The following is a 23,060-nucleotide window of genomic DNA, read 5'->3' on the forward strand; positions in this document are numbered from 1 at the left end:
CTTTGTTCTAGTGTCAATAATTTCATATCAGTTAGTCTTTGCTGCCATTTTAAATGACCTTTTCACTTTTTTTTGATATGCCTACTTTGTGTTTCAGTTAGCAAAGATCCACAAAATAGTGAAGTAGATAAAACTTTGCTGGGAAGAATCGGAATCAGTGCTATGTACTACTATCACAAGCTGTTGCAGTGGTCCAAGGTATGTCATTAAATTTTTGTTTGGGGTTGGTACAGAGTGTGTTAATTAAAAAAATTTTTTAACAATATAGTTAACTCTGCAAATTAGAAATTTCCTAATAATTGTTCTAAGTGGCAAAATGAGTCCCAGACTAGTAAGTGAATTATTAGATAGTATATTAGGCAAATATGGAGAGGCAGTAGCATGAGACCGGCTACCCTGAAGAATTATCAGAAGTATGCTAAGTATCATATTTATTTGAAGCAACTTTCAATACAGAGTTTTGCTTCCTCTTAAGGATTTATAACATTATAATTTTGCATAAGTTCCAGACACCTTTTTTTAGATGAACCCAGGGAACTCACAATTAACAGAACTCCTTAAAAATCACCTCCTGGAACACTTAGACCATATATCTTGATATCTACCTTTGAGGTTTAGCTTACCTTAGAAGTGGTCTAGTTATTCTGGACCATACTGAACTACCATTCTTTAGATTTCTCTGAGGTGACAGGTGGTTGTAGATTCAACAAAGTGAAATAAAGTAGAGGACAGGAAAAATCTAAAATAGAAAGGAATTTCTGTGGAATGAATGAAGCAGTTGAGAATGTGGTCAGTACTGAATCAGCTATTATAATGTATCTTTTGTTGCTTCTTTCTTCTTAATAAGGTTATTTCATAAAGAAATATGTTCAATAACATATAAGTACATGGTCACTCATACACATACAGATTCGTTGATTTTTTAAAATTAACAACAACAACAACAGAATCCTTGTACATAAGGTCTCCAGTCTTTAAGGTCTTCAAAAGGTTAGCATTCACTGTGTGGTAGGCCTGCAATGGGCAGAATATAGCTTGTCCCTAGTCTCATAGTCTAGCTTAAGTTTCATAATAGCATTAATTTCTTAGATATTTAATGCTTGGGACATTGAGGACTACATAAACAGTATTTTTTTTTAATTTTTTTTGAGATTTTTATTATTTATTTATTTGACAGAGATCACAAGTAGGCAGAGAGGCAGGCAGAGAGAGAAGGAGGAGGAAGCAGGCTCCCTGCTGAGCAGAGAGCCCGATGCGGGACTCCATCCCAGGATCCCGGGATCATGACCTGAGCCGAAGGCAGAGGCTTTAACCCACTGAGCCACCCAGGCGCCCCATAACACAGTATTTTTGACAAAGATTGATTTTGTTGAAATTTTAGAGTGTATTTTAATTTTATTCATTGTGATTATTTCTTAAGAGGCTGGTGATTTTGTGCTTGTATTGTAATTTAAAATTTTCAGTATCTTATTTGGAATGAATATTTTATTTATTTTACTTACTATGAATTTTTTTAGTGAAACCTATTCCTTTTGAACACAAAAGTAAAACCATTGAAATTAAGCTAGAGCTATTTCCTTAAAAATGCATTCATTTCTATAATCAACTTTAAAGTACCTTAACATCACAATATGGATCTGACTCAAATAGGATAGAATATAATATAAAACCAGGATCCACAAACTAAGAGCCCAATCTGACCCAGAGCCTGTATGTGTATATCTCAAGAGCTAAGAATGTTTTTTACATTTTTAAGGCATTAGAAAATAAAAATGGCAACAACCAAAAAGAATGTGCAGCTGACCAAATGTGACCTGCAGAGCCTAAGTGTTTACTATCTGGCTAATTATAGGAAAAGTTTGCTGACCTCTTATATAAAAAAATACTGTATGTCTAATTTCTGCTGTCCAAATGAGATATAATCTTTATGTAGACTATGTGAAATAATTAGTCTGTTGAATAAAAAACAATTTTCAGCCAGCAGTTTTATTCTTTTCTTTTTCCTACTATCATTCTTTATGTAAATTTTATAAGACATTACCTTGATTTTTCTCTTTCTCTCCCTCTTGGCTCTTAGGGTGATCAACAGAAGTACAAAAATGTATAGTTACTAGTTTTCCACTTAGGGCAAGAAATCCTTTCTCCAAATGAAATCTTTAGGGGAAGCACAAGTATAAAAACACGTGGAAAGGGATGTTAGCAGGGTGAGGATTAATATGAGGCAAAGCCCTGCTTCCTCCTCTTCCCTTATCTGTCTCTGTGGCTAAGCAGGAGGACATTAAAGGAAGAGTCTTTTGAGAACCATCTGTCTAAAAGGATAATTCAAATTGGGTAATTGACTTCTGTATAACTATTGATGTTATATTTCTGTGATGCTCTAAATGAATAATACTCAATATTCTTTATTTTTACTCTAGGGAAGGAAAGTCTTAGATAAATTATATGAATTAAAAATACATTTCACAAGTTTAAAAGGACTTATAGGGCCTGAGAAGCTAGCACCAAGATGTCAAATTGTGAATATTGCAGCAGAAATTTTTCTAAAAAGTGGAAGCCTAGATGGTGCCATTTGGGTATTGAGGGGTAAGTTATGATATATGCAAGCATAACATGATTTGTTGTTACAAATTCTTGTGTATGTAATTACCTTAAATTGATGTTGAATTGTGGGTGGTAATTTGGCCTAGTAAACCCTAGTGATCATGTAGGTAGTAGGAAAGGTAGTTGTGTAAAATGGAAGGAGAAAGTTAACCTTACTTTTTTTTTTTTTTTTTTTTTTGAGAGACAGAAAGCACGAGGGGCGGGGGGTGGCGGGAGCCGTGGGGACAGGGGGAAGGAGGCTCCCTGCTGAGCAGGGAGCCAGATGCAGGGCTCCATCCCAGGACCCTGGGTTCACTACCTGAGCTGAAGGCAGATGCTTAACCGACTGAGCCATCCAGGCACCTGAAAGTTAACCTTACTTTAAAGAAAAAATTATATTGACCTTCTATTGAAAAGCTGGTTCTTACTTTGGCCTAGAAACCATACAAAGATGCTTTACCTGGATTAGTACAACCCCCCCCCCCACTTTTATTAAAATAAAAAATGTCAGAGACATCAAGCAACTTGCCCAAAATGAAGTAACAAGTAAGAAGTGGAGGCTGAATTCAAACCTGGACAGTCCAGCTTCAGAGCCCAGGCTTCAGCTGCTATTTAAGATAGGCAATTCCCTATTGTAATCTGCATATAAACTCTTTTTTTTTTTTTTTAGTTTTTTTATTTTAATAAACATGTAATGTATTTTTATCCCCAGGGGTACAGGTCTGTGAATCGCTAGGTTTACACATTTCACAGTACTCATCATAGCCCATACCCTCCCCAATGTCCATTTCCCCCCCCCACCCTCTCCCATCCCCCCTCCCCCCGCAACCCTCAGTCTGTTTCTTGAGATTGAGTCTTTTATGGTTTGTCTCCCTCCCAATCCCATCTTTTCATTTTTTCTTTTCCTACCTCCCCCCAACCCCCCCCGCCTTGCATCTCCACTTCCTCATATCAAAGAGATCATATGATAGTTGTCTTTCTCCGATTGACTTATTTCGCTAAGCATGATACCCTTTAGTTCCATCCACGTCGTTGCAAATGGCAAGATTTCATGTCTTGATGGCTGCATAGTATTCCATTGTGTATATATACCACATCTTCTTTATCCATTCATCTGTTGATGGACATCTAGGCTCTTTCCACAGTTTGGCTATTGTGGACATCGCTGCTATAAACATTCGGGTGCACGTGCCCCTTCGGAGTACCACGTTTGTATCTTTAGGATATATACCCAGTAGTGCAATTGCTGGGTCATAGGGTAGCTCTATTTTCAGTTTTTTGAGGAACCTCCACACTGTTTTCCAGAGTGGTTGCACCAGCTTGCATTCCCACCAGCAGTGTGGGAGGGTTCCCCTCTCTCCGCATCCTCGCCAGCATCTGTCATTTCTTGACTTGTTAATTTTAGCCATTCTGACTGGTGTGAGGTGGTATCTCATTGTGGTTTTGATTTGTATTTCCCTGATGCTGAGTGATGTGGAGCATTTTTTCATGTGTCTGTTGGCCATCTGGATGCCTTCTTTGCAGAAATGTCTGTTCATGTCCTCTGCCCATTTCTTGACTGGATTATTTGTTCTTTGGGTATTGAGTTTGCTAAGCTCTTTATAGATTTTGGATACTAGCCCTTTATCTGATATGTCGTTTGCAAATATCTTCTCCCATTCTGTCAGTTGTCTTTTGGTTTGCTTAACTGTTTCCTTTGCTGTGCAAAAGCTTTTGATCTTGATGAAATCCCAATAGTTCATTTTTGCCCTTGCTTCTGTTGCCTTTGGCGATGTTCCTAGGAAGAAGTTGCTGCGGTTGAGGTCAAAGAGGTTGCTGCCTGCATTCTCCTCAAGGATTTTGATAGATTTCTTTCTCACATTGAGGTCCTTCATCCATTTTGAGTCTATTTTCATGTGTGGTGTAAGGAAATGGTCCAATTTCATTTTTCTGCATGTGGCTGTCCAATTTTCCCAGCACCATTTGTTGAAGAGGCTGTCTTTTTTCCATTGGATATTCTTTCCTGCTTTGTCGAAGATTAGTTGACCATAGAGTTGAGGGTCTATTTCTGGGCTCTCTATTCTGTTCCATTGGTCTATATGTCTGTTTTTGTGCCAGTACCATACTGTCTTGATGATGACAGCTTTGTAATAGAGCTTGAAGTCTGGAATTGTGATGCCACCGACTTTGGCTTTCTTTTTCAATATTCCTTTGGCTATTCGAGGTCTTTTCTGGTTCCATATAAATTTTAGGATTATTTGTTCTATTTCTTTAAAAAAAATGGATGGGATTTTGATAGGGATTGCATTAAATGTGTAGATTGCTTTAGGTAGAATAGACATTTTCACAATATTTGTTCTTCCAATCCATGAGCATGGAATATTTTTCCATTTCTTTGTGTCTTCTTCAATTTCTTTCATGAGTACTTTATAGTTTTCTGAGTATAGATTCTTTGCCTCTTTGGTTAGATTTATTCCTAGGTATCTTATGGTTTTGGGTGCGATTGTAAATGGGACTGACTCCTCAATCTCTCTTTCTTCTGTCTCGTTGTTAGTGTAAAGAAATGCGACTGATTTCTGTGCATTGACTTTATATCCTGACACTTTACTGAACTCCTGTATAAGTTCTAGCAGTTTTGGAGTGGAGCCTTTTGGGTTTTCCACATATAGTATCATATCATCTGCAAAGAGTGATAGTTTGACTTCTTCTTTGCCAATTTGGATGCCTTTAATTTCTTTTTGTTGTCTGATTGCTGAGGCTAGGACTTCTAGTACTATGTTGAACAGCAGTGGTGATAACGGACATCCCTGCCGTGTTCCTGACCTTAGCGGAAAGGCTTTCAGTTTTTCTCCATTGAGAATGATATTTGCGGTGGGTTTTTCATAGATGGCTTTGATAATATTGAGGTATGTGCCTTCTATCCTTACACTTTGAAGAGTTTTAATCAGGAAGGGATGTTGCACTTTGTCAAACGCTTTTTCAGCATCTATTGAGAGTATCATATGGTTCTTACTCTTTCTTTTATTAATGTATTGTATCACATTGATGGGTTTGCGGATGTTGAACCAACCTTGCAGCCCTGGAATAAATCCCACTTGGTCGTGGTGAATAATCCTTTTAATGTACTGTTGGATCCTATTGGCCAGTATTTTGGTGAGAATTTTCGCATCTGTGTTCATCAAAGATATTGGTCTGTAATTCTCTTTTTTGGTGGGATCCTTGTCTGGTTTTGGGATCAAGGTGATGCTGGCCTCATAGAATGAGTTTGGAAGTTTTCCTTCCATTTCTATTTTTTGGAACAGTTTCAGGAGAATAGGAATTAATTCTTCTTTAAATGTTTGGTAGAATTCCCCTGGTAAGCCGTCTGGTCCTGGACTTTTGTTTGGAGATTTTTGATGACTGCTTCAATCTCCTTACTGGTTATGGGTCTGTTCAGGTTATCTATTTCTTCCTGGTTCAGTTGTGGTAGTTTATACATCTCTAGAAATGTATTCATTTCTTCCAGATTGTCAAATTTGTTGGCGTAGAGTTGCTCATAGTATGTTCTTATAATTGTTTGTATTTCTTTGGTGTTGATTGTGATCTCTTCTCTTTCATTCATGATTTTATTTATTTGCATCCTTTCTCTTTTCTTTTTGATAAGTCTGGCCAGGGGCTTATCAATCTTATTAATTCTTTCAAAGAACCAGCTCCTAGTTTTGTTGATTTGTTCTATTGTTTTTTTAGTTTCTATTTCATTGATTTCTGCTCTGATCTTTATGATTTCTCTTCTCCTGCTGGGTTTAGGTTTTCTTTGTTGTTCTCTCTCCAGCTCCTTTAGGTGTAGGGTTAGGTTGTGTATTTGAGACCTTTCTTGTTTCTTGAGAAAGGCTTGCACCGCTATGTATTTTCCTCTCAGGACTGCCTTTGTTGTGTCCCACAGATTTTGAACCGTTGTGTTTTCATTATCATTTGTTTCCATAAATTTTTTCAATTCTTCTTTAATTTCCTGGTTGACCCATTCATTTTTTAGAAGGATGCTGTTTAGTCTCCATGTATTTGCATTCTTTCCAAATTTCCTCTTGTGATTGAGTTCTAGCTTCAGAGCATTGTGGTCTGAAAATATGCAGGGAATGATCTCAATCTTTTGGTACCGATTGAGACCTGATTTATGACCCAGGATGTGGTCTATTCTGGAGAATGTTCCATGTGCACTAGAGAAGAATGTATATTCAGTTGCTTTGGGATGGAATGTTCTGAATATATCTGTGATGTCCATCTGGTCCAGTGTGTCATTTAAGGCCTTTATTTCCTTATTGATCTTCTGCTTAGATGATCTGTCCATTTCAGTGAGGGGAATGTTAAAGTCCCCTGCTATTATTGTATTACTGTCGATGTATTTCTTTGATTTTGTTATTAATTGGTTTATATAGTTGGCTGCTCCCATGTTAGGGGCATAGATATTTAAGATTGTTAGGTCTTCTTGTTGGACAGACCCTTTGAGTGTGATATAGTGTCCTTCCTCATCTCTTATTATAGTCTTTGGCTTAAAATCTAATTGATCTGATATAAGGATTGCCACCCCAGCTTTCTTCTGATGTCCATCAGCATGGTACATTGTTTTCCACCCCCTCACTTTAAATCTGGAGGTGTCTTCGGGTCTAAAATGAGTTTCTTGTAGGCAGCATATTGATGGGTTTTGTTTTTTTATCCATTCTGATACCCTGTGTCTTTTGATTGGGGCATTTAGCCCATTAACATTCAGGGTAACTATTGAGAGATATGAATTTATTGCCATTGTATTGCCTGTAAGGTGATTGTTTCTGTATATTGTCTCTGTTTCTTTCTGATCTACTCCTTTTAGGGTCTCTCTTTGCTTAGAGGACCCCTTTCAATATTTCCTGTAGAGCTGGTTTGGTGTTTGCAAATTCTTTCAGCTTTTGTTGGTCCTGGAAGCTCTTTATCTCTCCTTCTATTTTCAATGATAGCCTAGCCGGATATAGTATTCTTGGCTGCATGTTTTTCTCATTTAGTGCTCTGAATATATCATGCCAGTTCTTTCTGGCCTGCCAGGTCTCTGTGGATGGGTCCGTTGCCAATCTAATGTTTTTACCCTTGTATGTTACAGACTTCTTTTCCCGGGCTGCTTTCAGGATTTTCTCTTTGTCGCTAAGACTTGTAAATTTTACTATCAGGTGACGAGGTGTGGACCTATTTTTATTGATTTTGAGGGGTGTTCTTAGCATCTCCTGGATTTTGATGTTTGTTCCCTTTGCCATATTAGGGAAATTCTCTCCAATAATTGTCTCCAATATACCTTCTGCTCCCCTCTCTCTTTTTTCTTCTTCTGGAATCCCAATTATTCTAATGTTGTGTCGTCTTATGGTGTCGCTTATCTCTCGAATTCTCTCCTCGTGGTCCAGTATTTGTTTGTCTCTCTTTTGCTCAGCTTCTTTATTCTCTGTCATTTGGTCTTCTATGTCACTAATTCTTTCTTCTGCCTCATTTATCCTAGCAGTGAGAGCTTCCATTTTTGATTGCACCTCATGAATAGCTTTTTTGATTTCAACTTGGTTAGATTTTAGTTCTTTTATTTCTCCAGAAAGGGCTTTTATCTCTCCGGAGAGGGTTTCTCTGATATCTTCTATGCCTTTTTCGAGCCCAGCTAGAACCTTGAGAATTGTCATTCTGAACTCTAGATCTGTCATGTTACCAGTGTCCGTATTGATTAGGTCTCCAGCCTTCGGTACGGCCTCTTGTTCTTTTTTTTGTGGTGAGTTTTTCCGCCTTGTCATTTTGTCCAGATAAGATTTGCTTTCTCCTGCTGTGGAATTCCGCTGTTCTTGGTGACTGAAGTTGGTTTTGGATGGGTTTCTTGTTGATCTTCTGGGGGAGGGGCCTGTTGTAGTGATTCTCAAGTGTCTTTGCCGCAGGCAGAATTGCACCGCCCTTGCCAGGGGCCGGGCTAAGTAATGTGCTCGGGTTTGCTTTCGGGAGCTTTTGTTCCCTGAGCGCTTTCCGTAGAGTTCCGGAGGATGGGAATGAAGATGGCGGCCTCCCAATCTCTCCGCCCGGAGGAGCCGAGAGCTTGGGTTCCGCTCCTCAGTGCGCTCTCAGAGCAAAGCGCCCAACCGCCCTGCCTTCCTGGCCTGCGGTCGCGCCTTGAGGAAAGCAGTCAATTGCTGGAGTTGGAGAAAAGCGCCGGGTCGCTTCTGTCTCCGTGGCTCCGCCTGCGCTCCGAGCCCACCCAGCCTGCGACTGGCACAAGGTAACCCCCGGCTTAGAGCTCACTCCTCGGCTTTGTCGCTGTAGCCGGCTTCCCCGCTCTAAAACCTGCGAGCTCTGCAGCACTCAGACACCCCCAGTCCTTCTGTGACCCCGCGGGACCTGGGGTTATGCTGACCCCGCCTGGGTTTCCCCCCGGTTTAGCCTCTGGAGCGATGTCTCCCAGTGGAGCCGACCTTTAAAAGTCCCGATTTTGGGGCGCCTGGGTGGCTCAGTGGGTTAAGCCGCTGCCTTCGGCTCAGGTCATGATCTCAGGGTCCTGGGATCGAGTCCTGCATCGGACTCTATGCTCAGCAGAGAGCCTGCTCCCCTCTCCCTCTCTCTGCCTGCTTCTCTGCCTACTTGTGATCTCTGTCTGTTAAATAAATAAATAAAATCTTTAAAAAAAAAAAAAAAGTCCCGATTTTGTGCTCCGTTGCTCCACCGCTTCCCGGGAGCTGGCCCCTCCCCCTGGGGTCTATCTTCCTGTCGCTTTGGATTCGCTTCTCCGCAGGTCCTGCCTTTCAGAATGTGATCGATTCTCTGTTTCTAGAATTGTTGCTCTTCTTCTCTTCGATTTCCCGTTGGATTTGTAGGTGTTCACAATGGTTAGATAAGCTGTCTAGCTGATCTCCTGCTACCCGATGTCGTCTCAGCCTGCTACTTCTCCGCCATCTTGACTCCTCCCCCTGCATATAAACTCTTATCTTTGTGCATATAGGCAAACAGAACTTCAAACCAAGACAAGTAAAGCTTATTTCCCTAGTAAGTCAACCCATCTAACAGAAATTATAATGAAATTAAGCCAGTAGAAGTACTTAAGATTAGTTTGCTATGAGGTAAATAAAAATTTAGAGAGCACACTGGTAACATAGCATGCTTTCTAATGGTAGCTCTGGCTACTTGAACCATCAGGAAGACTTTTTTTGTTAAAATGGGATAACAATGGAGAAACCTCAACAATCTCTGGATTTAGGTGAGAAGATGGAATATATATACAAGTAAAGCAAATAGATAACCTTTACACTAACACAGAAACACATACCAGCACGCATACATATTCATACACATATGAATATATAATTAACATATATTATTTCTATGGTAATCGTTAAGTATATATAGTACTTTGTATTTGTTCAAGGATGAGAGTTTATGGAATGCAGAGGTTTTGAGTGGACTTCAGGATCAAAAGCTTGTTGGAAAAGATTTTCTTCAACTTAACAAACAGAGCCAGTGAGGTTTGCTAAGTGGGGAAGAGTAACCAAAATACAAAAATAGATATTAGCAAAATGTAAGCCAAGCTTTCTTTGTTAGAAAGAAGAGATGTGGCAAGATGGAAAGGTTGAAATAGTTGGTAAAAATGAGCTTATTGCACCTTGTGACAGGAAACTTCAGCCTAAAATTTCTGGCAATACTATTCTTTCTCAAACTAGAGCCTAAAGGAGTTTGTGGGGGGGTTTGGGATGGTCTATGGAGATGTTAAATTTTTACAATTTCACTGTTATCTTTAAAATTTGTATAAGTTAACAGGATTCCCTTTTTCAGGGACCATTTCAATTGAAAGTCACTTTTAAAAATATATTTTATTTGTCAGAGAGAGAGAAAAAGAGAGGGCACAAGCAGGGAGAGCAGCAGGCAGAGGGAGAGGGAGAAGCAGACTTCCCACTGAGCAGGGACCCTTATGTGGGGCTTGATCCCAGGACCCTGGGACCATGATCTGAGCTGAAGGCAGGCACTTAACCAACTGAACCCAGGCATCCAAAAGTCATTTTCATAAATACAAATTTTTTTTAAAAGATTTTATTTATTTATTTGACAGACAGAGATCACAAGTAGGCAGAGAGGCAGGCAGAAAAAGAGGAGGAAGGAGGCTCCCTGCCAAGCAGAGAGCCCAATGTGGGGCTTGATCCCAGGACCCTGGGATCATGACCTGACCTGAAGGCAGAGGCTTTAACCCACTGAGCCACCCAGGCGCCCCCATAAATACAAATTTACTTCTTCCAAAGAAGGACCCACAGAAGTATGCTGACTTCTTCCCAAAATTGTTTTATTATTTTTTCTTTTTTGGTGCTTCAAAATCAGGTTTGTTTGTTTTCTGTTTTTTGCTTTCTTTTTTAATTATTATTTTTTTATTTTTATTTTTTTAATTATTATTTTTTAAATTATATTCAGTTAGCCAACATCATTACTTTTTGATGTAGTGTTCAGTGATTCAGCACTTGCATATAACACCCAGTGCTCAACACCACACATGCCCTCTTTAATACCCATCACCTGGTTACTCCATTTCCCCACTCCCTTCCCTTCTGTAACCCTCAGTTTGATTCCCAGATTCCAGAGTCTCTCATAGTTTGTCTCCCTCTCTGATTTCTTTGCAGTTTTTCCTCCCTTCCCCTGTGGTCCTCCACACTATTCCTTATGTTCCACATATGAGTGAAACCATATGATAATTGTCTTTCTCTGATTGAGTTATTTCACTTAATATAATACCCTCCGGTTCCACCCATGTCAGTGCAAATGGTAGGTATTCATCTTTCTGATGACTAAATAATATTCCATGTATATATGAACCACATCTTTATCCATTAATCTGTTGAAGGGCATCTCGGCTTCTTCCACAGTTTGGTTATTGTGGACATTGCTGCTATGAACATTGGGGTACATGTGCCCCTTCTTTTCACTACATCTGTATCTTTAGGGTAAATACCTAGTACATTTGCTGGGTCATAGGGTAACTCTATTTTTAACTTCTTGAGGAACTTCCATACTGTTTTCCAGAGTGCTGTACCAGCTTCCATTCCCACCAATAGCGTAAGAGGGTTCCCTTTTCTTCACATCCTCGCCAACCTTGTTTCCTGTCTTGTTAATTTATGCCATTTAATGGTGTAACGTGCCATCTCATTGTGGTTTTGATTTGTATTTCCATGATGGCTAGTGATGTTGAACATTTTATCATGTGTCTGTTAGCCATTTGTATGTCTTTGGAGAAGTGTCTGTTCATGTCTTCTGCTCATTTCTTGACTGGATTCTTTCTTTTTTGGGTGTTGAGTTTGAGAAGTTCTTTATAAACCTTGGATACCAGCCCTTTATCCATAATGTTATTTGCACATATCTTCTCCCATTCCATATGTTGCCTCTTAGTATTGTTACCTATTTCCTTTGCTGTGCAGAAGATTTTATCTTAATGAAGTCCCAGTAGTTCATGTTTACTTTTGTTTCCCTTGCATTTAGAGGCATGTCATGAAAGAAGTTGCTGTGGCCAGTGTCGAAGAGGTTACTCTGCCTGTGTTCTCCTCTAGGATTTTGTTGGATTCCTGTCCCACATTAAGACCTTTCATCCATTTTGAGTTTATCTTTGTGTATGGTATAAGAGAATGGTCAAGTTTCATTCTTCTGCATGTGGCTGTCCAATTTTCCCAGCACCATTTGTTGAAGAGAGTTTTTTTCTATTGGATATTCTTTCCTGCTTTGTTGAAGATTAGTTAACCATAGAGTTTGAAAGTCCATTTCTGGGGTCTCTCTTCTGTTCCATTGGTCTATGTGTCTGTTTTTGTGCCAATACCATGTTGTTCTGGTGATCACAGCTTTGTAATGTAGCTTAAAGTCAGGCATTGTGGTGCCCCCAGCTTTGGTTTTCTTTTTCAACAATCCCCTGGCAATTTCAGGTCTTTTCTGGTTCCATACAAATTTTAGGATTGTTTGTTCCAGCTCTGTGAAAAATGTTGATGGTATTTTGATAGAGATTGCATTGAAAGTGTAGATTGCTCTGGGCAGGATAGACATTTTAACAATGTTTATTCTTTCAATCCATTAACATGGAATATTTTTCCATCTCTTTGTGTCTTCCTCAATTTCTTTCACAAGTGTTCTGTAGTTTCTAGAGGATAGATCCTTTACCTCTTCGGTTCAGTTTATTCTTAGGTATCTGTGTTTTTTGGTGCTATTGTACGTGGAATTATCCCTTAATTTCTCTTTCTTTAGTCACATTGTTACTTTATAGAAATGCCACTGATTTCTGTGCATTGATTTTGTTTCCTGCCATGTTGCTGAATTGCTATATGAGTTCGAATAATTCAGGGGTGGAGTCTTCAGGTTTTCCACATAAAGCATCATGTCATCTGCAAAGAGAGAGAGTTTAACTTCTTTGCCAATTTGATTTGTTTTCTGATTGCTGATGCTAGGACTTCTAGTACTATGTTGAACAGAAGTGGTTAAAGTGTGCATCTCTGTCGTGTTCCTGGCCTTAAGGGAAAAGCTCTCAGTTTCTCCCCATTGAGGATGATATTTGTTATGGGTTTTTCATAGATGGTTTTATGATACTGAGGTATGTTCCCCCTATCACTATATTTTGGAGAGTTTTAGTCAGAAAAGGATGATGTATTTTGTCAAATGGCTTTTCTGCATCAATTCAGAGAATCATTTGGGTCTTTATGTGGTTTTGGGATCAGGGTAATGCTGGTCTTATAGAACGAGTTTGGAAATTTTCCTTCCATTTTTATCTTTTGGAACAGCTTCAGTAGAATAGGTGTGATTTTGTCTTTCAGTGTTTGGTAGAATGCTGCTGGGAAGCTGTCTGGCCCTGGAGTCTGATTTTTTGGGAGGTTTTTGATTATTGCTTCAATTTCCTTGCTGGTTATTAGTATGTTCAGATTGTCTTTTTCTTCCTGTTTCAATCTTGGTAGTTTATAAGTATCCAGGAATGCATCCATTTCTTCCAGATTGCCTAATTTGTTGGCATATAGCTGCTGGTAATAAGTTCTAATAATTGTCTCTATTTTCTTGGTATTGGTCCTGATTTCTCCCCTTTCATTCATGGTTTTATTAATTTGGGTCCTTTCTCTTTTCTTTTGCATAAGTCTGGCCAGAGGTTTATCGATCTTATTAATTCTTTCAAAGAATCAGTTTCTAGTTCCATTGATCTCTTCTATTCTTCTGGTTTCTGTTTCATTGATTACTGCTCTAATCTTTATTATTTCTCTTCTCCTGCTTTGTTTGGCTTTATTTGCTATTCTTTTCCAGATGCTGTAGGTGTAAAGGTAGCTGTGCTTCCGGGGTTTTTCTAATTTTTTGAGAGAGGTTTGGGTGGCTGTGTCTAAGGACTGCCTTTGGCAGTATCCCATAGGTTCTGAACCAGTGTGTTTTCATTTTCATTGGTTTGCATGAATTGTTTAAGTTCCTGTTTAATTTCCTGATTGATCCATTCATTGTTTAGTAGGATGCTTTTTAACCTCCAAGTGTTTGCATTCCTTCCAAATTTTTCTTTGTGGTTGAGTTCCAATTTCAATGCATTGTGGTCTGAAAATATTCAGGGAATAATCTCAATCTTTTGGTCTTGGTTGAGACCTGATTTGTGATCCAGTATGTGATCTATTCTGGAGAAAGTTCCATGTGCACTCGAGAAGAATTAGTATTCTGTTGTTCTAGGATGGACTATTCTGTATTTATCTACGGAGTCCATCTGGTCCATTGTGTCCTTCAAAGTTCTTATTTCTTATTTGATCTTCTGGTTAGATGATCTATCTATTGCCTTGAGTGAAGTGTTGAAGCCTCCTACTATTAATGTATTATTATCAGTTATGTTTCTTTATTTTGGTTAATAGTTGGTATATGTAGTTGGCTCTTCCCATGTTGGGGGCATAGATATTTACGATTGTTAGATTTTCTTGTTGGATAGACCCTTTAAGTATGATATAGTGTCCCTCTACACTTCTTACTATGGTTTTTGGTTTAAAATTTAATTTGTCTGATGTGAGAATTGCTACCTCAGCTTTCTTTTGAGGTCTTTTGGCATGATAAGTCATTCTCCATCCCCTCACTTTCAATCTGGAGGTGTCTGTAGGTTCAAAATGAGTCTCTTATAGACAGCATATGGGTGGGTCCTGCTTTTTTATCCAGTCTGAAACCTTGTGGCTTTTTTTTTTTTTTTTAAAGATTTTATTTATTTATTTGACAGAGATCACAAGTAGGCAGAGAGGCAGGCAGAGAGAGAGAGAGGAGGAAGCAGGCTCCCTGCGGAGCAGAGAGCCCGATGTTGGGCTCCATCCCAAGACCCTGGGATCATGACCTGAGCCGAAGGCAGAGGCTTTAATCCACTGAGCCACCCAGGCGCCCCATGAAACCCTGTGGCTTTTAATGGGAGCATTCAGCCCATTCACGTTGAGAGTAACTATTGAAAGATATGAAATTAGTGCCATTGTATTGCCTTTAAAGTCCATGTTTCTATAGATTGTCTCTATAAATTTCTGATCTATATTATTTTAGGTTTTCTTTCTTCTTTTATAGAATTTCCCTTTATATTTCTTGTAGAGCTGGCTTGATGATCACATATTCTTTCAGTTTCTGCTGGTACTGTAAGTTCTTTCTCTGTCCATTCTGAATAAACAGCCTTGCTCGATAAAGTATCCTGGGCTGCATGTTCTTCTCATTTAGTATCCTGAATACGTCTTGCTAGCCTTTTCTGGCTTGCCAGGTCTCTGTGGACAGGTCTGATGTTATTCTGATGTTCCTCCCTCTGTACATAAGATATCTTTTCTCCCTAGCTTCTCTCAGGATAGCTGCTTTGGCTCTAAGATTTGCAAGCTTCACTAGTATATGTCAGTGTGTTGATCTGTTTTTATTGATTTTTAGTAGGAATCTTCTCTGCCTCTTGGGCACAAATGCTTGTTTCCTTCCATAGATTAGAGAAGTTCTCAGCTCTAATTTGCTCAAATATACCCTCTAGTCCTCTCTCTTTCTCCATCTCCCCAGGGATCACAATAATTCTGACATTGGAATGTTTCATGGCGTTATTCTGTTCTTATGGGTTACTAGCTGCCTATCCCTATCTTCTTCAGCTTCTTTCCTTTCTGTCAGTTTATATTCTAGATCACTAATTCGTTCTGCTGCCTCATGTACCCTGGCTGTTAAAGTATTTAGTTTAGACTATATCTTGTTCATAGCATTTTAAAGTTTGGCTTGATTCAATCTCATTTCTGCCCTTAGAGATTCTATATTGTCACTAATGCTTTTCTTAAGCCTAGTTATTGACTTCATGATTGCTACCCTGAAGTCTGTCTCTGACACCTTGCTTATATCCATGTTCATTAGCTCTGTGGCAGAGGACATTGTCTCCGGTTCTTTTCTTTGTTGGGAGTTCCTTCTCCTAGTCATTCTGTTGAGGGATGGTTGAGGGAATGTACAGAATCTAAAGTATCAACCACTACATAAACAAAATGCACCTTAGAAAAAAATCTGAAGTGGTTGAAAGCTACCACAGATATGCCACCAGAGCCGAGATCATCCAAAACAATAAAAAAAAAGAAACAAAGAAAAAAGAAAAGAGAAAAAAAAAAGGGTGGGGGGTGTGGGAAGAGTGATTATAATCTCTCAAGGTAGACACAGTAGGGTGATCTGCCTGTTCCTGCTTGATTTTTGGTCTGTGTATTAGAAGACATTATATCCCCAAATTGCAAAGAAATCAGAACTGACATACATATTAAGATAAAATTGAGTAGAATGAAAAATGGGCTAGTGTGGGACATAAGTCTATAAAACAAATGTGAAAAAATAAAATTAAGAAGTGACTTAAAATCATAGGTTGGGAAATAATCTACTTGAAACAGGAACAGGATTAAAAAAAAAAAAAACTAAGAGAAGAAACTAAAAAAGAAATGGAAAGTTTACCCTGCAGTATAAGCGAGTTGTGAAGGAACAACTGGAGCTCCCTATATTATTTTCCCTGGGCATTAGAGTTTTACTCCCCCCTCCCTTTTTTTTTTTAAGATTTTATTTATTTATTTGACAGAAATAAGCTTTGCTTATTTGAAACCTGTTCTTCCAGTCTGTCTTCTGGGGGAGCGGCCTGCTACTCAGGTGTCTTTGCCTGGGTGGAATTGCCCCACCCCTTGTCAGGGGGATGGGCTTAATGTGAGCTGGTTGGCTGCAGGACTTTTGTTCCTTGGCATCTTTCCACTTCTCTTTAGAGGGTCAGAACAAACATGGCCATGCAGGATCTCGAGCCCAGAGCCCCAGTGTTGTGGTGTCGTACCCCCACCTGCTAAAGATATTCCAGGTCAGTCTGTTTCCACCTCTGAATGTACCAAACTCCACAGATTCATGCAGTTTGTGCCCAGGGCATCTCTCCCGGGGAGTCACGGGGACCCACCACCGTCTTTGGGCCTTGTGACTCTGCAACTGCCAGCGGCCATGGGCTCTTGCATGTGCACCATTTTTCACAGCTCCTAGGTCATGCTCAGTGCTGCCTTAGCATCTCTTTGTGGGCCGCACTGCCCTGAGAGCTGTCCCTATCATGGGCACAAGCTGTTCTGTATCTCCCTTAGGATATTAGACAGCCCGCACCTTCTAGTCCTTTCCAGAGTGGTCAGGCAGAGGTCTGTCTCTGTCCAGGCTCTGCTCACCGTTTATGGTGCCCAGAGCTGAAAGTACCCTCTGGGCTCGCTGACCATAACCAGTCTCCCCACTTTACTGCTTGAGCATTCTATTACTTCAGGCTTCCCATTCTTGCAGAGTCTTCTGGAAATCCTGAGTCCACAATGATACCTAGAATTCTGCCCTTCTTCACTCCCTGTGCCCTTTTCAGAAGGGGATGCTTCTCACTAGAGTAGATTTCCAAAAGGTCCTGATTTTTTTTGCCCTGGTGTTATCTCACTTTCTGGTGTCTGGCTTATGGAGACTCCCTCCCCTGTCCACTTATCTTTGGATATTTCCCCACAAGATTCAAGGTTCTGCACCTCCTACCTTGCAAAAAGAGGTAATTTTTCTGCTTGTGGAGATCCAGATAAATATTCTTACATCTGAGGTTGAATTTGTGTGTGTTCAGAATGGTTTGATAATAGATATACAGCTAAATTTGGGGGAGGAGATGAAATGAGGTCCCCTACTCTGCCACATCTTGCCCCTCCCCCAGAATTGTTTTGTTCTTAAAAGAATTCTGCAGTAAACAGACCTGTCTGTAGAAAGGAAATAAAAAGGTCTCTATCTCACTTGTAATACATGAGAGTAATACTCACGTATTATGAAATGCATATTATATAATACATATTATGTAATATGAAATACATATTATTTTTCACCATCAACAGTGATAACAAAGGATTCATATAACTTAAATGTCCATTAAGAGAGTACCAGTTGATTAACAGGGTGATAGCCATATGATGGAGTAGAATGAGGCAGATAGATACTCATTTGGAATGATCTGCAGGATCTCTTGCCAGGTGAAAAAGGGAATGTGCAGAATAGTTGCACAGTAACAAAAATAAGTAATATGGATACATACATATTTGCTTTTATACCCTTAAAATATTTGTAGAAGGATGCACCAGAAACAAATGGTAGTGGTTGCTTCTGGGAAGAGGAATTGAGTGATTGGAGGACAGGGATAAGTGGCAGATTAACTTTTTACATATTTTTTCTATATTTTTTCCTTTTGAAAAAAATATGCACTTATTACCTACTAAACTTTCTGTAGAAGAGTTATACATTAGTCATGTTTGAGAAATGCAGAATATTTTACACATTTTAGTGAGTGGTAGACTTTATGATGAGAAGAAATCTATTATTTTGGCTTTTTAGTTTGACATTTAAAACTCTTTCTCAGCACTAGTAGCTTCTATCTTGACAATTGAACAACATATTCCTGCCTTCTCCCCTTACCAGCATAAAAAAAAAAGAGCCTTAAAATCATAATTTATATAATGATTGTTTCAAGGCTGAAGAATAAGTGTCTTAACTCTTTAGAATATACATTTTATAAAAAGTTATGCCATTTCTTGAGAAGCTGCCCTTGAACTTTAAAATAAATTATTGCCTTAATGTAAGTCACACATATTCATTATCAAGAAATAAGAAAAGGTAGATAAGAAAAACCGATGATAGAAATTCCTTATGCAGTCCACCCAGAAATGACTGTTAACTGCTTTAATGTACTATACATACATTGCTTATTAGAAAATATAACTCTTATTCCTTTTTGTGAATTATTAGTTCATGTTCTTGGCCTGTTTTCAGATTTTAGTCTTTCTCTTCATTATTGATTTAATAATGTGAGTATTTGCTATATACCAAAGCACTGTGCTAAGTTTGTTACTTGTGTTATCTCATTTAATCAACACTAACCCGATGAGGTAGGTGAAGGTATCCCAAGATGAAGACACTGAGGTTCAGAGACGATCACACAGCAAATAAGTATGAAGCAAGAATTCCAGTCCAGGTCTGTCTGGTTGCAAAGTCCATATTTTTAATTAAGCCTTATACCAGTACTGTTATTTCCCTAGTCTTTCCTCTAAATGGACTTCACGAAATTACAACTAGAGCCAAAACACAAACCACACAAACAGACCCGGATCTAACCTACTCAGCCACCAGAGGAAAATGGTGATTCTGATCTTGTTTTTATAAATCCAAGACAATGGTTCTCAAAACTGACCATCAGAACACACTGGAAGATTGTTAAAATACAAATTACTTGGCCCATTCCCAGATTTTTCTGATTCATTAAGTCTGCAATGGGCCCTGAGAATTTGCATTTCTTACAAGTTCTCAGATGTTGCTGATGTTGCTGGTCTGGGGACCTCATTTTGAAGACCACTACCCTATAGCTCTCTCACATGAGGACTTCTCACATCTTCCCTTGTGTCCCTAAACCACACTTCCTCAAGTCATTCCTTTAGTTTGTTAACCAGTGCTATTAAGTATTACCATTTTTATTATACATTACTTACAGATTTTCTTCCTTTAACTATCTTTGCACCTTCCTAGGGAGGAAATGTGTGGAGGAGTTTTTGTTTTAGATTTTTTCCTAGTTTTATTGAGATACAATTGATATACACTACTGTGTAAGTTTAAGGAGTATAACATAATGACACATACGTTGTGAACCAATTAGTACTCTAAGTTTAGCTAATATCCATCATTTCATACAGATACCAAAAAAAAAATTGCTTTTTCCCTTGTGATGAGAAGGTTTAGGATCTACTCTCAACAACTTTTCTGTATGTCATAGAGCAGTGTTAACTATAGTCACCATGTTGTATATTACATCCCCAATATTATAATTGGAATTTTGTGCCTTTTGACCACCTTCATCCATTTCCCTACCTCCCACTTCTGGTAACCACAAATCTGATCTCTTTTTCTAGGAAATGTGTGTGTGTGTGTGTGTGTGTGTGTGTGTGTGTGTTTAAAGATTTTATTTATTTATGTGAGAGAAAGTGCGTAAGCACAGGGGGAGGGGTAGAGGGGGAGAGAAAGGGAGAACCAGACATCCCTGTGAGCAGGGAGCCCGATGTGGGCTTGATCCTAGGACCCAGGGATCATGACCTGAGCCAAAGACAGATGCTTAACCAGCTGAGTCACCCAGGCAGCCCTAGGAGTTTGTGTTTTTTTAAGATTCCACATATAAGTGAGATCATACAGTATTTGTCTTTCTCTTTTTCTCTTATTTCACCTAGCATAATGCTCTCAAGGTCCATCTCTGTTGTTGTAGGCTAGAATAGTTTAAAGTGTGTGTGTGTGTGTTTCTTTTGGTTTGTTTAGAAAAGTGTTAATCTTTTTGTAGTAGGAAATTTAGCATACAGGTTAGCCTGAATACCTAGACCAGTGACTGTACTAATATAATATATGTACTAATATAATATAATAATATAATATGTACTAATATAAGCATATAAACAATGTTAATATTTACAAAAACTGTATCGTCTTCATTTTCAATCAGTGGAAGGCTCTGTTCAGCACAATGTTGTGATAGGCCAGCCATCTTCTTCAGTCTCTGTTTTCATATAACAGTTTCACTTATATCTACCTATGTAAGCATAGCCACTATTTAGGTCATTAACACCTCCTTCCCAAATAATTTTCATCAAATGTGACCACTGGTCATTTTGAGTGATGGATTAGGTTTTTGTTAATTTCTTCTTTGTATTTTCTGTTTTGCTTTAATTTTCTGTAGCGGCCATTTATATTTTAAAAATAAACTTTTTTTTTAAGATTTATTTTAGAGAGAGTGCATGTGAGTGGGGGGCGGGGCACAGAGGGAGAAGGAGAGAGAGAAATCTCAAGCAGACTCCCCAAGATCAAGACTTGGATGCTTAACCAAATGAGCCACCCAGGCCCCCAAAATATGAATATTATTTTAAAGTAAATCAACCAGCCTGGGCTCATCCTGAACAATAATACCTATGAAATCACCAGTTTAATCTGTTTTTTATACTTAATGTGCTTTTTTATTTTTATAATTTTTGTAATACACATATAAATTACTAAAATTATGTAACTAAAAATCAGTCAGGTACTTACATCAGTGATGCATATTTATCACACTTAGGAAATACCATACTGTAAGTTATGCCCCTTAATATTATGAGAGTTCTATCTTAATAAAATTGTTATTAATTAATGATATAGTTATTTGATAATCTCACTGATTAGCCTTAATTAATATTAAAGATATTAGTCCTTGATCTGTTGGGATATTTGCAAATATTTTTCTTAGTTTTTCATTTTCCTTTAACTTTATGATATTTTTACATTTTTGTTTTTCTTTTGCCCATCTGGCCTTTTTCTACTTAAACATAAACTGCTTTTTATCTTTTTCTTTTTTTTTGGTATAACTTTTAATTTTTTTAATATTCCTTTTTTTAGTATACCTGACACACTATATTACATTAGTTTCAAGTGTACAACATAGTGACTCAACATCCCTATACATTATGTTTATGTTCACTACAAGCATAGCTAGCATCTATCACCATACAGTGCTATTAGAATACCTTTGACTAGGGGCGCCTGGGTGGCTCAGTTGTTAAACGTCTGCCTTCAGCTCAGGTCATGATCCCAGGGTCCTGGGATTGAGCCCCGCATCAGGATCCCTGCTCAGCCAGAAGCCTGCTCTCTCCCACTCCCCCTGCACATTGTGTTCCCTTTCTTGCTGTATCTCTGTCAAATAAATAAATAAAATCTTAAAAAAAAAAAAGAACACCATTGGCTATATTCCCTGTGCTATATCTTTTATTCCCATGACTTACTCGTTTCATAACTAGAAGCCTTTATCTCCCACTCTCCTTGACCTATTTTGTCCATTCCCTGTCTACCACAGTTTATTCTCAGTATTTTTGGGTCTGTTTCTGCTTTTTAAATTACTACTAATTTTTGTTTTGTATCATGCTTTAGGTAGTCCTTAGCGATCTCAAAACTATATATTTACCCTATGTTTTTCAAAATTTTGGGTTCATTACCAGATTAAAATTTTGATATGAGGTAGGAATGTAATTTTATTTCCCCAAAATGTCACAACTCGCCCTTTATTCACTTATGTGAAATGCCACTTTCACCTTATATTAGAATCTTGTGTCTGCTTATATCTATTTCTGTACTAGCTTTCTCTCCCAGGGATCTCTGTTTCTGTGGCAGCACCAAACTCTTTTTAGTTGGTTTTAGAGTATGTGATAATATCTATTTAGGCAACCTTCTCTTGCAAAACTATTATTTATATTCTCAGTGCTTATTCTTTTGGATGAATTTCAGAGTTACTGAGTCAGTTTTTCATATAGTTCTGTAGGAAATTTGATTGGGATTATAATAAATGTGTATATTAAAGAGGGATGTATCTTTAGATATTCCTTGGGGTATATGCATTATTCACTATGGTAAAGAGTAGTAATTTGGTAATCTCACTGACTAGCCTGGAGATTCATTCTCTGCAGACCATCTTAATAGTCTTTATATTCTTAGTGCCCTATATTCAGAATCTTGCATGAGTAATGATTGAATATGCATATGCTGGAAGGTAAGTAGATAAAGAATTGATATTATAGAAAATTTGCTTGCCCTTTGACTCAGATTTTTTAGACAAATGGAAAATATTCCCAACTGTGGAACAGAGAAAAACAGGGTTAATGCAATGAGAACTTTTATTACCATAAGACTAGTATTTACACGAGTAAACTGGTTTTGTTTTTGAAAATTTAATTCTCATAAGAGTCCTTTTTTTTTTTAAGATTTTTAAATTTTTTTTTTATTAGAGAGAGTGAGTTAGTAAGAGAGAGAGAGAGAGGAAGAAAGCACCAGCCGGGGGAGGGACAGAGAAGCAGACTCCCCACTGAGCGGGACCCTGACATGGGGACTTGATCCCAAGACTCTGGGATCATGACCTGAGTGGAAGGCAGACACTTAACTGACTGAGGCACCCAGGCACCCTCTCATAAGAGTTCTTGTAAAATATTCATAAAAGTGATAGAGTTATGAATGGGGTGGAT

The 23,060-nt window shown here is 38.4% G+C and overlaps 1 protein-coding gene across 1 annotated transcript in view; it reads left to right on the forward strand.

The window, feature by feature from the left end:
* TOPAZ1 (testis and ovary specific TOPAZ 1) overlaps nt 1-23,060 on the forward strand; it is a gene marked incomplete at both ends in the record, with an annotated part of 120,396 nt that overhangs the window by 84,438 nt on the left and 12,898 nt on the right. Inside the window, 2 exon segments of the mRNA XM_080811833.1 lie at nt 98-198; nt 2,418-2,583. Of these exon segments, the coding sequence (XP_080667959.1) occupies nt 98-198; nt 2,418-2,583 (267 nt within the window).

Source organism: Martes martes (genome assembly GCF_963455335.1).
Source record: "Martes martes genome assembly, chromosome: 1".
Lineage (NCBI taxonomy): Eukaryota > Metazoa > Chordata > Mammalia > Carnivora > Mustelidae > Martes > Martes martes.